This window comes from Melanostigma gelatinosum (assembly GCF_949748355.1).
Source record: "Melanostigma gelatinosum genome assembly, chromosome: 23".
In the NCBI taxonomy this organism is placed as follows: domain Eukaryota; kingdom Metazoa; phylum Chordata; class Actinopteri; order Perciformes; family Zoarcidae; genus Melanostigma; species Melanostigma gelatinosum.
In genome coordinates, this window is record NC_136656.1 from 3265481 (window position 1) to 3278254 (window position 12774).

The window sequence follows — 12774 nt, forward strand, 5'->3', positions numbered from 1 at the left end:
CTGCACTGCTTTTTTAAGTATATATATTTCTATCACTTGTAGAAACCATCCGTTTCAATCTGTGTGATGATGTGCCTCACATAGAAGATTTAACTTCAGGTACATTTCCTTCACTGTGACTATTAATCAGCAGTACCATCAGTGCTTTTCCTTTTGTACATTCTGCACTGACGCTTCTATGTTGTTTCACAGAAAGAGCAGTTGCACCACAGCTGCGGCGTGAAGACTGTATACTTATCACACGATTGACTGACACACATCGGCAGATGACAGGAATGTTTTCTCTAGTGTCTCAGATGACATCAAGATGTTATCGAATGGTACATGAAGTTTTGTGAATTAGTAAATGGAGGCTGTACAGTTAAACTTGCAATAAATGTTTCGGTTGTTTTTGGTCAGTTGGGGGCAAAAACAACTTAGTGAGTCAATGGATTAGTCACACATCCAGCTGTTATGGAGCAACATTAGCATTCATTTGGGGTTCTGTTTATGTCCGACCTGTTGAATGCAAGTCCAAAATTCACTCTCTTTTAGGTCACCACCAACCCTTGAGGGAAATGTCTGTCTTTTTAACTGCTAAATGCTCCACTTTGTTCACCAGTCACTGTGTCTGTCTGTTTGCTGCTGAGCAGGTAGTGTACAGTGGGTTTTTACAACAATCTATCTGAAAACAGCTGCAAGCTTTGGGCACAAAGGAGAGCAGTGAAAGTGAACCAAAACAGTAACACAATGAGCTGAGCTTCACCTCCAAGCATGTAGAACAGTGTGTCCCTCCCGAACAACCTGTTTTAACAGCAGCTGTGTGGTGCTAAATTAAATTTGCAACTTTCTGAGTGTCGTCTGAACACACCATTAGTTGGTCCAGGGGCATCCTTTGCATCCTTCAAGAAAACACGCAGGACAAGACATATGACTGAATGCCATTAACTACTAATAAAGCCTTCAGCGACAGCCACAATGCACATTGTGAAATGTAATCTTTCTAGGTCACTGTGCCGGGTCAGACGCCACCAACAAAACACACCAACACCCAACAAACTAAGAGCATGAAACATAACATACATAAGCATGTCGATGTCAACTCACACCACAACACAAAGGAAAAACATTCCACGAAACACACAAATCACGTCATCAAAACGTTAGATAAGGACGCATTGAGAGACACACCCGACGAGCAAACTATTCCTGATAGTGGGTGTGTCGGTATGTGTGTTTGACAAACAAATACACAGAAGGGTTATTTGCGGTGAGGTGAGTATGCAGTACAATAATGATCTTATTTGACATGAAACAATCATATCTGCCGCTTGTTTATTAAGTATATTTCTTATCAAATCAAATTAAAACAAAAGAAATACAGTACAGATTAGTTTCTCATGAGAGGAATGCAATTGCTTTCTGGCACAGTCTGTCTTATTTGTTTGTGTTCATCTTTGCTTTAAGTCATTTATATCTCTGACAAACGTCTTTAGCTATAAACCAACATGGCTTACTATGAAATAAAGTCTCCATATATATGTGGATGACTGATTTATTTACATTCCATTCATGGGAACATTCTTCTTCCTCCTTGTCTTCTTCTGGATCTAACGTGTGTTGTTGTTGCTGCTGACACTGCGGGCTCTCTTCATCTGGTACATTACCTTCGCTGCTTCATCAGAGAGAGTCTGCAGGGGGAAAGCGATGACAAATCAGAATGTAGGAAATCTTCTCAATGTGTAAGAGGTCCTGGCTTTTTTATTTTGGACCCCCTTTATAATGAAATCATCAAATATTAATTAATTGGCTTCATTGATAAATTAAGTGCAACATTACCCAGGATTCCGTGGTGATGTCATCACAGATTGTTGTCATGGCGTCCATCCAGTTGCCATAGATACTCTCTTCCTCTTGGATAGGCCTCTGCTTACTATGGGGGCACACACACACTCCCTTTACCATCGGACCTGCTCGCCGAGCCTCAACCCTTAGCCTAACTTAAAACTAAGTCTAATCTTAACATTAAAACCAAGTCTAAATCAAAAATGTTGAGGTGGACATTGGAGACGATACCCCAAAAACAGGGAAACTGGGCCAGAGTCCCCATAATGTGGGTGGGGTTGTAGGTCCCCACAATGTGATGTAAACCAAACGATAATCATACACAAAACGTGTGTAAATCATATATAATCAAATATAAATGTCCTATTCCGATCGGAGCTCAAAGGGACTTCAGAAGCCAGAGAGTCATACCTGATTTGTTTGTGCAGGTCTTGCTGTGCTTTTAGTTGCCTCTGCGCTTCCTGCACTCGACCCTCCATTGTTAAACTGGCACAGAGTTGAGCACAGTGAACGCCGAGCACCGCCATGTTGAGGCTACCGGGCCAAATCCGACTTCAGACGGAGGAGATGAGAAAATCCCTCTTAATAACACATTTATACAAGTGCTTTCACAGGTTTGAGGCCTGAAAATATCACTTGTATACACAGGCATTCCTCTTGTATTTTACATACTGTACTATTTTTCATATATAGATCCTGTGCTCAAAGTTATATAGTTTTAAGTTGTCTGCCATTTCTATCATCTAAAGCACTTTGTAACCTTTGTTTTGAAAAGTGCTATATAAATAAAAAGTTTATTATCATTAAAATTATATTATTTTCAATAAATTGCAATGCATTTCTTTGATTTTTACAAAAAAACTTTTCAAACTTCAATATCTGATCAAAGAAAATGTAAATAGGACTGAACAATCTGACAGACTTTGGTGTTAACTTTGACAGTTTTTGATACCATGGACATTAAAGTCAATACCGCACAAGTACCAAAAGTTCAGTGTTCAACCCGACAGTATTCACCTGCAGGTGGTAATGGGTCGCTGTTCAGTAATAACTCGAGTGACTTTTTCTCTGTCTCTGGTCTTGAAGCTCAGCTGGAGTTGGAATGGAAGTGTGTCCCTCTGAAGGAAAACTGTCACACACATCGACATTACTGGGTGCGAGTCCCCACAATGTCATGTAAACCAGCTTAACAGAACATGGTAAATGTTCGTCTTACCTTCCATGAATTCTGGTTTTACAGCAAACTGGATGGTGATCTCCAGCCCCTTGGTCACATTCCCTATTTCTCTCACCAGTTTGTGATTATTTTCATCCTCATAGGGAAAATACCTGCAGAGAAAGAGAAGAGAAAATTAAAAAATCACTATAAAAGAGGTACATTTTTCAGGTGAACATGCAAATGAGCAGGAAAGATATGAATGTGTATATTTTGGCATATTGAATAAACACCATTTTACATAAATGACAGACCTTTAAGCAGGGCTGGGTCAGATTACTTTGAAATTAAGTCAATTACTGAAAACAATTTTTTGTAATTAGTAATATAATGCATTGGATAATCAGTCTCGTTACGCAAGAGGAACATTTGTCCAAATGTTCAATCTTGTAAAAACTTTAAAACATTATACATAAATCCCCAATAAAAAAAACTAAAACAAATATTACTTAAGTCCCATTTTACAAAACTGGCAACCTGAGAGAAATAACTTCATTTGATATACTGTGGAACATATTTTGTGTCACCACTCACACTCCATCAGGAGCAAACACGGTTGCTGTGACTCCGGTTGCAAGTATGTTGTCCACGGAGGCCGACTGGATCTCTGTTGCAACCGTACCGATGCTTACAATGTTCACCTGTGCAGGAGAGGGAACAAAGTCAAGTTTATTTATTCATAACATTTGTGCACATACTTAGATCACTTTTATGCACGATAGCATATCCACGTCTTAAAAGGCGGTGGCTAAATGAGATGACAAAGTGCCATCACAAGTCCGCCTTAACTTCCTCGTTGTGTTTACTCGCCCTCATGTGACCGTGATAAAGTTTCTTTATAGCCTAGTTCTTTTACTTCTGATTGCATTCATTCTCCAAAAATCATAAAAGTGGTGTTTATTTGTAGATTATCTTGCTGAAGAAAATGTATCATGAATGCTTGTTTGCCACAGAGTTTATTTTCTGCAATAATCCGAATATCCAGTGGAAAATCCGATTGTCTTTTCGTCGAGGGAAACAGTGTGATGCCAACTTCCTTGTTGTCACCAGAAGTGAAAATCAACAATGATTGAACAGTTTAAGAACCCCCCCCCACACACACACCTTTCTCCCGGGACATTCATTTACATTACACATGTTCCTCAGTGCCAGCAGTTATGTGGCTTCATGTCTCACCCTTCCTCCAGTAGTGTCTGAGAGTCTCCCAACGTCTGCCAGGCGACAGTCTGTCCCTTCAAAAGTCATTACTGATATTATGACTCTGGGAGAAGAAAGAGAGTATTTCATTGGTATTCTAACATCTGATTTAATGGGATTCATTTGCACAGTAAGAGCGGCGATCCTCACCCACTCCCCACAGCCTGAAGAGCCAGTTGTCTGTAGAAATACGGAGTAAGTGGAGAGGAGGACAGAGAGGGAGTTTGCTCCATCTCACCCAGTCCAATGTTGGCCCTGCCGTCAGTACACAAAATCACCTGCGGAACACAGAAGATCGGAAACTCCATTACCCACTTTTTTTGCCAATATACAACACTTTCACAAGCCAAGATGTTGTACTAGTCCTTTAAAGTTCTTTAGCCTCACCTTTGACCCGCGGTACCTCGACGCCATCGCTACCGAGGCTAACGCTGCAGGACCGAGACACGTAGCGCCATGTTCCCTGAGGCTGGATACACAGAAGTATGAAACACAAAGATGATGTACCACAGAGAAGTATTTGACTGTATAGAGTAATCCAAATCGTATTTAACTCCGCATTCACTCACTCGTTGACCCTCTGTACTAGTTGGTCGTACGTCTCAGCAATGCAGTGTGGGATGCTATAAGCCACACCCTTCTGCCATATATGGTCGTAGTCAACCAACGCCCAGTCCCTGAGAGTGAGAGGAGTACCAGTACCATCACCATATATCACAACCTGCAAACAACAAATGTGTGTTTAATTATGCCAGTATTTCTATTAGACTTCAAAAAGATGCATTGTGCTAAAAAAATAAGAAATAAATAAATTAAATGAATGAATCGATACTATTGACCTTTTCAGCATTTAGGTAATTTAATAAAATAATACAGTTTAAATTTATACGATGCAGTAAATTCTCAAAATAAAAACACAACAGCCAATTTCGAATTGATTCTCTCTCAACCCTTGTTCTTACTTCCTAAATAACTTTTAAAATGGAGGAAAAGACGTCTCCTACCTCATCATTGAAGGTGACCAGCGCCACCCTCCTGTGGGGGGACTGCTGCAGCAGGGATGACAGCGCCCTCTGGAGGGCGTCCTGGATACCCTGAGAGAGGGAAACAAAACAGCCAGAAAGAGAGGAAAGGAGTAAAGAGACTCCCGGGGTGAAGCAAAGAAACAACTCACTCAAAGCTCACCTCTAATCTGGATATGTAAACTGGAGAGCCACTGCTTGATGTCACCTGTTAGGAAGAGGATTTGCATGATACGTCTCTTCACATAAAGATTCATGGAGATGTTTTCACTTAAATAATAAATGCAGGAATTTTACATGAATGCATTGGTACTTTTGCTAAGGTAAAAGGAGCTGAATATGTCTTTTACACACACACACACACCTCTGCAGTGACACTCATACTGCCAGAAATGTCCACACAGAAGACCACCAGTGTGTCCTCCAAGTTCTGGTAGTCGTCGTCGCTCTGATTGGGCAGGTAAAGGTCGTCGCTGTGTGCGCCTGCGCGCTGGCCGACACACTCTCTCTTCACGCTGTCGTTCACGCCGTTTTCACATCCGCAGAACTCGCACATCCAAATCTGAAGCGGAGGAGGAGACGAGGAGGAGACGAGGAGGAGACGAGGAGGAGAGGAGAGGAGAGGAGAGGAGGAGGAGACGGACAAGAGAAAGAAACAGACGTTAGTGAAGAGAAAAGAAATGCACAACACTGAAGTTTGGATTTAGAGAAACTATACGACTGCAGGAAAGAACCTGCGCCATCATGTTCCACTCACGTTCCTCTGTATGGAGCTCAGGCATGACAAGGCAGCACTACATTTCCCACAAATCACTGGGCTTTGGAAACTCTGCAGGCCTGAGGCTGGTTCGAAAAAGAGAAAAAGAGAAGAGTTATAAGAAAGAAACGTTGCAACAGGCGCGTTTGTGTTCGTGTCCTCTGACCTTGGCCGATGTCGACCAGTTTCCCAATGTTTATTGAGACGACGTTGACGTTGGCTTTCAGCCGGCTTTCTCCGTCCTTGTCCGCTGATGGAGACACGGCAGAGGAGTGAAAAAGGCAGGCAGCGAATGTAACTTTGAAACACTCACGATTCAGCAAACAGACCTCACCTCTGGGCGGGACGGGAGGAGGGAGGGACCGAGGAGCGACCGGAGGCAGGGAGGAGGGAAGAGGGGGGAGAGGCAGAGATGTGGGCCGAGGTTTCCGGAAGCGACGAGGAGGCAGCGGTGGAGGAACTGGACCTGAAGGCATAGTTGTACTTTACTCGAGTATTCTCACTCTTCTTCTTTACATCTGGCTGGTTTATACGATGTGATGCAGCACAAACTACACTAAATCAGCTCCACATTCTTACGTGTATTCATTTTTGATTAAAGGGGACACATGCTCAAATTTGTACTAGTACTTGAGTAAATGTACTTCGTTACATCCCACTGCTGTTGATGGTCCTGTAACCAGGGCCAACGCTCCCCCAAGACCACACCAATGAAATCAACCACTCGCGTTTGTCAATCAGACCAATCACGTCACGTTGGGTGGGATTAAACGTCATTGAACCCGGCCTGTTCTAATAGAACCTGAGCGGCTTGTTGAATCACATGTTTTCTGACGAGGTTTTTATTATTTCACAACTCCAGACACCCAAAAGTATGTCAGCAAGTTTTTCCATGATATGTCCCCTTTAAAACGGAACATTAGAATATTCTATCATACTAATACTTTGAAAGGAGCCATTCTGCATAACGAGTACTTGAGGTGCATTTTGCTGATCGTACTTCTGTACTGATACCGATACTTACTGGTGATGTAGTATTTTTAGACTGAGGTGCTTCTATTCTTACCTAAGATCTATGTACTTCTTCCACCGCCTACACTACGGGGTGAAAGTGGCGTTTTGTCCACTTGGACCTCATTTTGATGGTGAGAATGACTAAAATATGCAGAATACATGAATTGTTCTACATTACTGTCACACTTTTTAATACTTAAATGAGAATTCTGTGGACTTTCCCTCGTTGAATTGCGATCAGCACATCTCCTACGCTTCTCTGTCTCTTGCAAGCTTGCACACACACACACACACACACACACACACACACACACACACACACACACACACACACACACACACACACACACACACACACACACACACACACACACACACACACGGTTAGACGTTACTGCTGAACATGCTTTCCTGTTATTTCCTTGCAATACTCTTGAGAATGAGATGAAGAGAAAAACAACAGACACGTTGACCTTTACGAATGAATGTTTTTGTGCAAACGTGTGTGAAAGAGAGAGAATCACCTTCTTGTTGTTTCACGGCCACTCTGTTCTCACGCTGCTGCTTGACAAGAGAAACACCTGTGGCTGCTGGGAAAATGAGTTCATGAGCAAATAATGAAATTAAGATCGACTAAATTAAATGGAGCAAATGATCTTCTCCACCCACAATGCTTCTGAGCCATAAAGGGAAAATATTCCAAAGTTTAGGGGCAAAGACAGCAGAAATGTTCTCGTTATGAAAAGTGGATTTCTCAGCACTCACCTGCTCCACCAGGCCTCCAATTACACACAACATGGCTGCAGGCAAACTCCATCTGAGGCACAGAAAGTTGATATTAATGAGTCATTCGAGAGACTTTCCTCTGAACTCAACGTGTGGTCGGGTTAGCGTGAGAGAAAGAGAGACGCGTGAGCGTAGGATGCAGAAATCTGACAGATCAGCAATAAGGCGACAGCAGATCAGCTTCCTGGCGTCGTGGATCATCCGCTGTTACCGCCTTGATTTGGTTATTGTTCTAGTTAACAGGTGGCTTATAAAACCATGAAAGCAAACATTTCCTGTTTGAACAACTGTGACGGAAAAGAGAACAACATGGGGAGAAATAGCCGGGCAAGGGTTAAACATAAGCACACAGGGTGTACTGTGTATGATGCAGTACGACAGTTTAACATAGTACAGTGATACTTCATTTACTGCACCGATGTTCTAACTCACAATGACAATAAGTTGAGTCACGATGAAATGTTTTCCTTTATGCTTTAAATATTAATAAGGTGCCAGAATGCATAGAAAACATCAACTAATGGAGCTTGTTTTGTATAAAAAAAGCTCCGACATTGGTGCTAGTTAAGCCCCAAATGTCCTCAAATCCTAGAAACCTGTTTGTGTATTTCACACTAAAAGAGCTGCAGTGTTGAAATGTGTGCAAGTATAACCTTAGAGACAAGAAACTAAGTACGGGGGTGTTTTTATGGAAGGTGAAGAGATGATTCATATGCTCTCGTGTTCGCAGCAGGACGGAAGCTCTACCTGCTCGATGCTCACTGTTTGGGGGTTAAAATGAAACATTGGTGATTACTAGCTGTAGGAAAACATTTATTTTGTATTTATTTGATCATCTTTTAATTGGTTGTGTATTTTATTTCTTTTTTTTCACAATTTGATCTCTTCTTGTGGTTCACATACAGATATAGAAATGTATTGTTTGTATTGTTTCTTAACAATGTGCTCTTCGTTGTGTCTCCGGATCAGTTTATGTTCATAAACATTTGAGTGATTGCATGACAGAAAAGGTTCCAGTTATGTTTAAAATAAACAACCATATTTTTTCCATGCAGCGGTCAATTTAGAGATTTCCATAACACGTCTTCTGTCAGACCAGCGGAAGGAAAACATCCAAACTTCACATTCAGGTTTTTATTCGACTACTTTGTCTATTCGCATCTGTGGATTTCTCCTCAATGAATCAAAAGTTACTATTAGATAATGACTCATTTGCATATTTAAAGAAGAAGAAATACTAAATATAATTGTTAAGGAGAACATGATTACCTTTGCCGTCGTCAGCGCACAGCGGTGTCGCTGAAACTGAAAGCCAGCGTTTGAAACGCAGCAGGTTAATAATATGAACGTGTGTGTGGGGGGGCGTGTTCAAAGTCTAAAGAGCAACGGCGTGCGGTGAGACTTGTGTCAGGAAGTTGACACTTGGTTGCTGGTCGAGAGAGAGAGAGAAAAAAAAGGAAGCAAAGAAGAGTTGAAAGAGAGAAGAGAAAGATTTGTATCGTTTTAATTCTAACCAAACACACGCATGCAGGCCGACTGCTGTTGTAAAAACACACACTTCATCATGTATCATATGTAGTTTATTAGTGTTGTACAAGAAAGTGCATTTCATTCATGTACAGCATTTGTTCTAACATGAAAGAGTTAAAAGCAAATGAAGAATCAGAATGTATTATTATTATTATTTTTATTAAATTAACAATTTCATAATCCTAGAGTACACTTCATATCAGTGTTGATAATAAGTTTATATATTTTCTGTCTTTCAAGCACCAAATTCCCCAGTTTCTATTCATCTGCTGTATGTATGGTATGAAAATGTGCTTCAAAAGAGGTCAAAATGACAGTTTTTTCTCTGTTAATGAGCCATAATAGTGTTGCCCTGTGTTGTATTCGCCTTGATCCGCTCTACTAGCTTACTTCCGCCCCTCCAGCGCCTCCAGCACGGCTCTCAGGATGGCGGCGACGGCCACGGCGCCGGGGTCGGGCAGGGTGACCCGCTCGGCTGCGATGTAGCTGGCTCGCCCCGCCCTCGCTGTGAGGTCACGGGTCGACTCCGCCCCCGAGGCCGCTTTCTAGGCAGAGAGACGGGGAAAGGGCCGAAAGATGAGGCCACGAGATGAACTCACTCGTCAACATGCAGAGAATCAGTACGTATGTTACTGCACCTGCACGGCAGTCTGAAGTACAGCCATCTGTCCACCAGGTGGTGCTGCTGTCAGCTTCATCAGCTCGTCCACAGCGGGACACAAAGCATCCAACTAGAGAGATATAAAGACAAAAAGGCTGTTAAAATAATAATCTCTGTGCCGAGGAGAGGTCATATAATATGTTGATCAGGAAATGCTTTTCAAAATAGACAAGATGCATGAAAAGTAGCAGAGAAATGAGAGAATAACTCACCATTGTTCTGTCTCCAGGGTCAGCACCGCCGTACCTGAAAGACAGTTCACAATCCAGATCGTTTCTCAACTTTTTATTATTTCATTTTTTTTTGCACATACACATGTAGGCATATCAAAAAGACAGCCACACACAGACCCGCACCTCCTCATGGCCTGTGTCCCAGCATGCATTGCACGAGCCCAGGCTGCAGCGTTGCTCTGCCCCTCGGTCACATGACCAGCCGCTGCCGTCAGGAACAGACTGTACAACTGACAGACACACGTAGGTGAGTGTGTGTGTGAGAGGTCAACTACCACTTTAGGTCAAAATGTGTCGAAACCTACCGCTCCTGAAGACCCGCCCATCTTCTCCTGCACCAATCCAGCGAGGACTGACAGCAGTTTTCCGGGGCAGCCAGGGACCACATGATCCTGGAGCCACTCCTGAATGGCTGAATGAGCATTTGCACGATAATTGTTCCGATTTTGTTTTTACACATGTCATCGTGCAGCTGTTGATATGAATCACGGTGTCCTACCTTTAGCAGCCTGTGCATGAGTGTTCCCACAGTCTCCGTCCCCCGCCGCGCGGTCCAGGGCGTTGAGTTCCTCCTGCTTCTCCAACAGCGTGGAACAAACCCTCTCGAGCGCTTTACGCATCACAGCACTCAGTGGCCCTGACAACAAAACAGTCCATCTAGATATCATTGAGGCGCAGTTCCTCTAATGGCCATAAGATGGCGGTAAATATAAAGTAAACAAATATGTTCACAGGATGAGTCTTGGTTGGAGATGAAATTTTTAATTCACACCATGATTTAAACAAAAATAAAAATAGTTTTATGAAGGCATTGATTTTTAAAAAGTATTATGACAGTTTATCGTACTCAGGAGTCGTGGTTGAAACATCATCATGTCACACAGATTCCTCACTTAAACTTCATCATGTACACACTGGATACTAACCGTCGGAGTGTGTGTCGTCTTGTGGCCGTGCGCTCGCGGGCTGTGGGTCTGTGATGTAGTTGCGTCCGCTTACACACACACTGCTGAGGTTTGGCCAGGCGGGGGCGCTGGTCTTAGCATCTGTATGGGACACAGGGTGTTAAACATGTGTGTGTGTGTGTGCGCTTCTATCTTTATGAGGACCATTTGAGTTTTACCATTGTGAGGACATTGTCTTTTCTCTTCTTAAAAGGGCCGTTTAAGGGTAAATACTAGGTTTTAGAGTTAAGGTTAGTATTAATACAGCACGATGTTCATTTAGTACATTATGGTCCATTTAGAGTCAAACAGACCATAAAGCAGGGGATGCTTTAGGGCGGGGCTACACAGTGATTGACAGGTCAAATTTTCCAAAACGTTGAACTATCCCTTTAAGAACAGGGTTAGGGTCCTTACGAGTACAGCAAGACATGTGCGTGACGTGTGTGTATGCTCACCAAACAGCCTCAGTGTTTCCTGGTCGGCCCTCATCAGGGTCAGCGACACTCCCGCCATCTCCAGCGATGTCATGAACGACCCCGACATCACCCTGGCCACCGCCACGCCGCGACCCTCTGTAACCACAGAACGACATCCTCAAGAGAGGCATCCCATTTAAGAGAGTGCCGGTTGCGTTCATGCCTTGCTCTACAGGTCGGGAGTAGGTCATTTTAATGTGGTACCCAGGCAGACGATGGCCACTTTCGTAACCACCGCAATCTCCAGACAGGACAGAGCGCCGAGGTTGTTCACACACACAACCACAGTGTCTCCTGTACGAAAGAAGAAGCACATATTAAAAAAAATGTCTGCATGCATTGAAATCATACAAACAGAGAGCTAACACATTACACTTCCAGGACCTGATTTAAGAGGCAGATGTGATTGGCTGTCAGGGTTGGTCATGTGATCTAGCATGGTCCTCACCACCTCATCTGCGGACGCCACCTGATTCAACAGGATACGAGAAGACAAATAAGTGAAAATATATGCGGGTTGAGGGTAAAAAGCTTCATAGAAAACAGCAGATTGAGGCTGAGTCACCTTTGACCTTTTGATTCCAGGTTCGCCGTGGATTCCTTGAAGAAGACGAAAAAAAACCACCAACATTGTTTTAACGCCGAGCGAGCGATTCACAGTGAGAACAAACGTAGCCTGAGTTTGCAAAGTAATACAGAGAAGCAAAGGAGCGACGTTTCTGGCTTAAAGTCTGCTTTATACTTCAATCAGTTCAGGAATGTGAATGGATGTAAATATCTCCTCCTCCGTCTCCCCATCGTCCCTCACCCAGTCCCAGCTCCATGTCTCCTGGCGGCAGGTCAAAAGAAGGCAGGCAGCCTGGAACGCTGCACGGCGACAGACTCACCCCCAGTGTACCTGGAACACAGACGCCAGACAAAACGCATCAGAAGAAGAATGACAGTATTTCTACCAAGCTTTAAGGAAGTAGGGGAGAGAGACTCACCGATGCCCTTTAAGACCTCTGTCGTCTTGGAAACAATCTGGTCCAATGAGAAGCCTTCTTCTGCTAAGGCGCCTGCCAGCTGACAGAAAGTGCGACCAGACTTTTAATTTATCACAAACAAAGCA

General features: G+C 43.1%; 2 protein-coding genes across 4 annotated transcripts in view; both read right to left on the reverse strand.

Annotated features, from left to right (window-relative positions):
- Positions 1 to 1371: 1371 nt before the first annotated feature.
- LOC306796393 (circularly permutated Ras protein 1) lies at positions 1372 to 9110 on the reverse strand. Of its 3 annotated transcripts, none has more exons than XM_079295285.1 (19): positions 9086 to 9110; positions 7796 to 7847; positions 7555 to 7617; positions 6351 to 6482; positions 6183 to 6266; positions 6017 to 6102; positions 5624 to 5821; positions 5423 to 5467; positions 5242 to 5331; positions 4807 to 4958; positions 4625 to 4706; positions 4388 to 4515; positions 4217 to 4301; positions 3575 to 3681; positions 3041 to 3153; positions 2842 to 2953; positions 2236 to 2376; positions 1819 to 1912; positions 1372 to 1670 (listed from the first exon to the last, which is right to left on the reverse strand). In XM_079295285.1, the coding sequence occupies exons 2-19, from the start codon at positions 7845 to 7847 to the stop codon at positions 1590 to 1592; spliced, it is 1845 nt and encodes a 614-aa protein (XP_079151411.1). In that variant the 5' UTR covers positions 9086 to 9110; the 3' UTR covers positions 1372 to 1589. The 3 variants fall into 3 exon arrangements, with proteins under 3 accessions (XP_079151411.1, XP_079151412.1, XP_079151410.1); XM_079295286.1 differs by having other exon boundaries at positions 6017 to 6096; positions 7555 to 7620; positions 9086 to 9109; XM_079295284.1 differs by having other exon boundaries at positions 7555 to 7620; positions 9086 to 9109.
- A 422-nt stretch (positions 9111 to 9532) lies between these two features.
- tkfc (triokinase/FMN cyclase) overlaps positions 9533 to 12774 on the reverse strand; it is a 5100-nt gene continuing 1858 nt past the window's right edge. Inside the window, exons 5-17 of the mRNA XM_079295522.1 lie at positions 12650 to 12728; positions 12472 to 12561; positions 12229 to 12263; positions 12048 to 12132; positions 11868 to 11957; positions 11643 to 11759; positions 11167 to 11286; positions 10740 to 10877; positions 10546 to 10652; positions 10364 to 10470; positions 10220 to 10253; positions 9985 to 10077; positions 9533 to 9891 (exon numbers count right to left, since the gene is read on the reverse strand). Coding sequence (XP_079151648.1) covers positions 9733 to 9891; positions 9985 to 10077; positions 10220 to 10253; positions 10364 to 10470; positions 10546 to 10652; positions 10740 to 10877; positions 11167 to 11286; positions 11643 to 11759; positions 11868 to 11957; positions 12048 to 12132; positions 12229 to 12263; positions 12472 to 12561; positions 12650 to 12728 — 1254 coding nt within the window. The 3' untranslated portion in view covers positions 9533 to 9732. The remainder of the gene's footprint in view (positions 9892 to 9984; positions 10078 to 10219; positions 10254 to 10363; positions 10471 to 10545; positions 10653 to 10739; positions 10878 to 11166; positions 11287 to 11642; positions 11760 to 11867; positions 11958 to 12047; positions 12133 to 12228; positions 12264 to 12471; positions 12562 to 12649; positions 12729 to 12774) is intronic.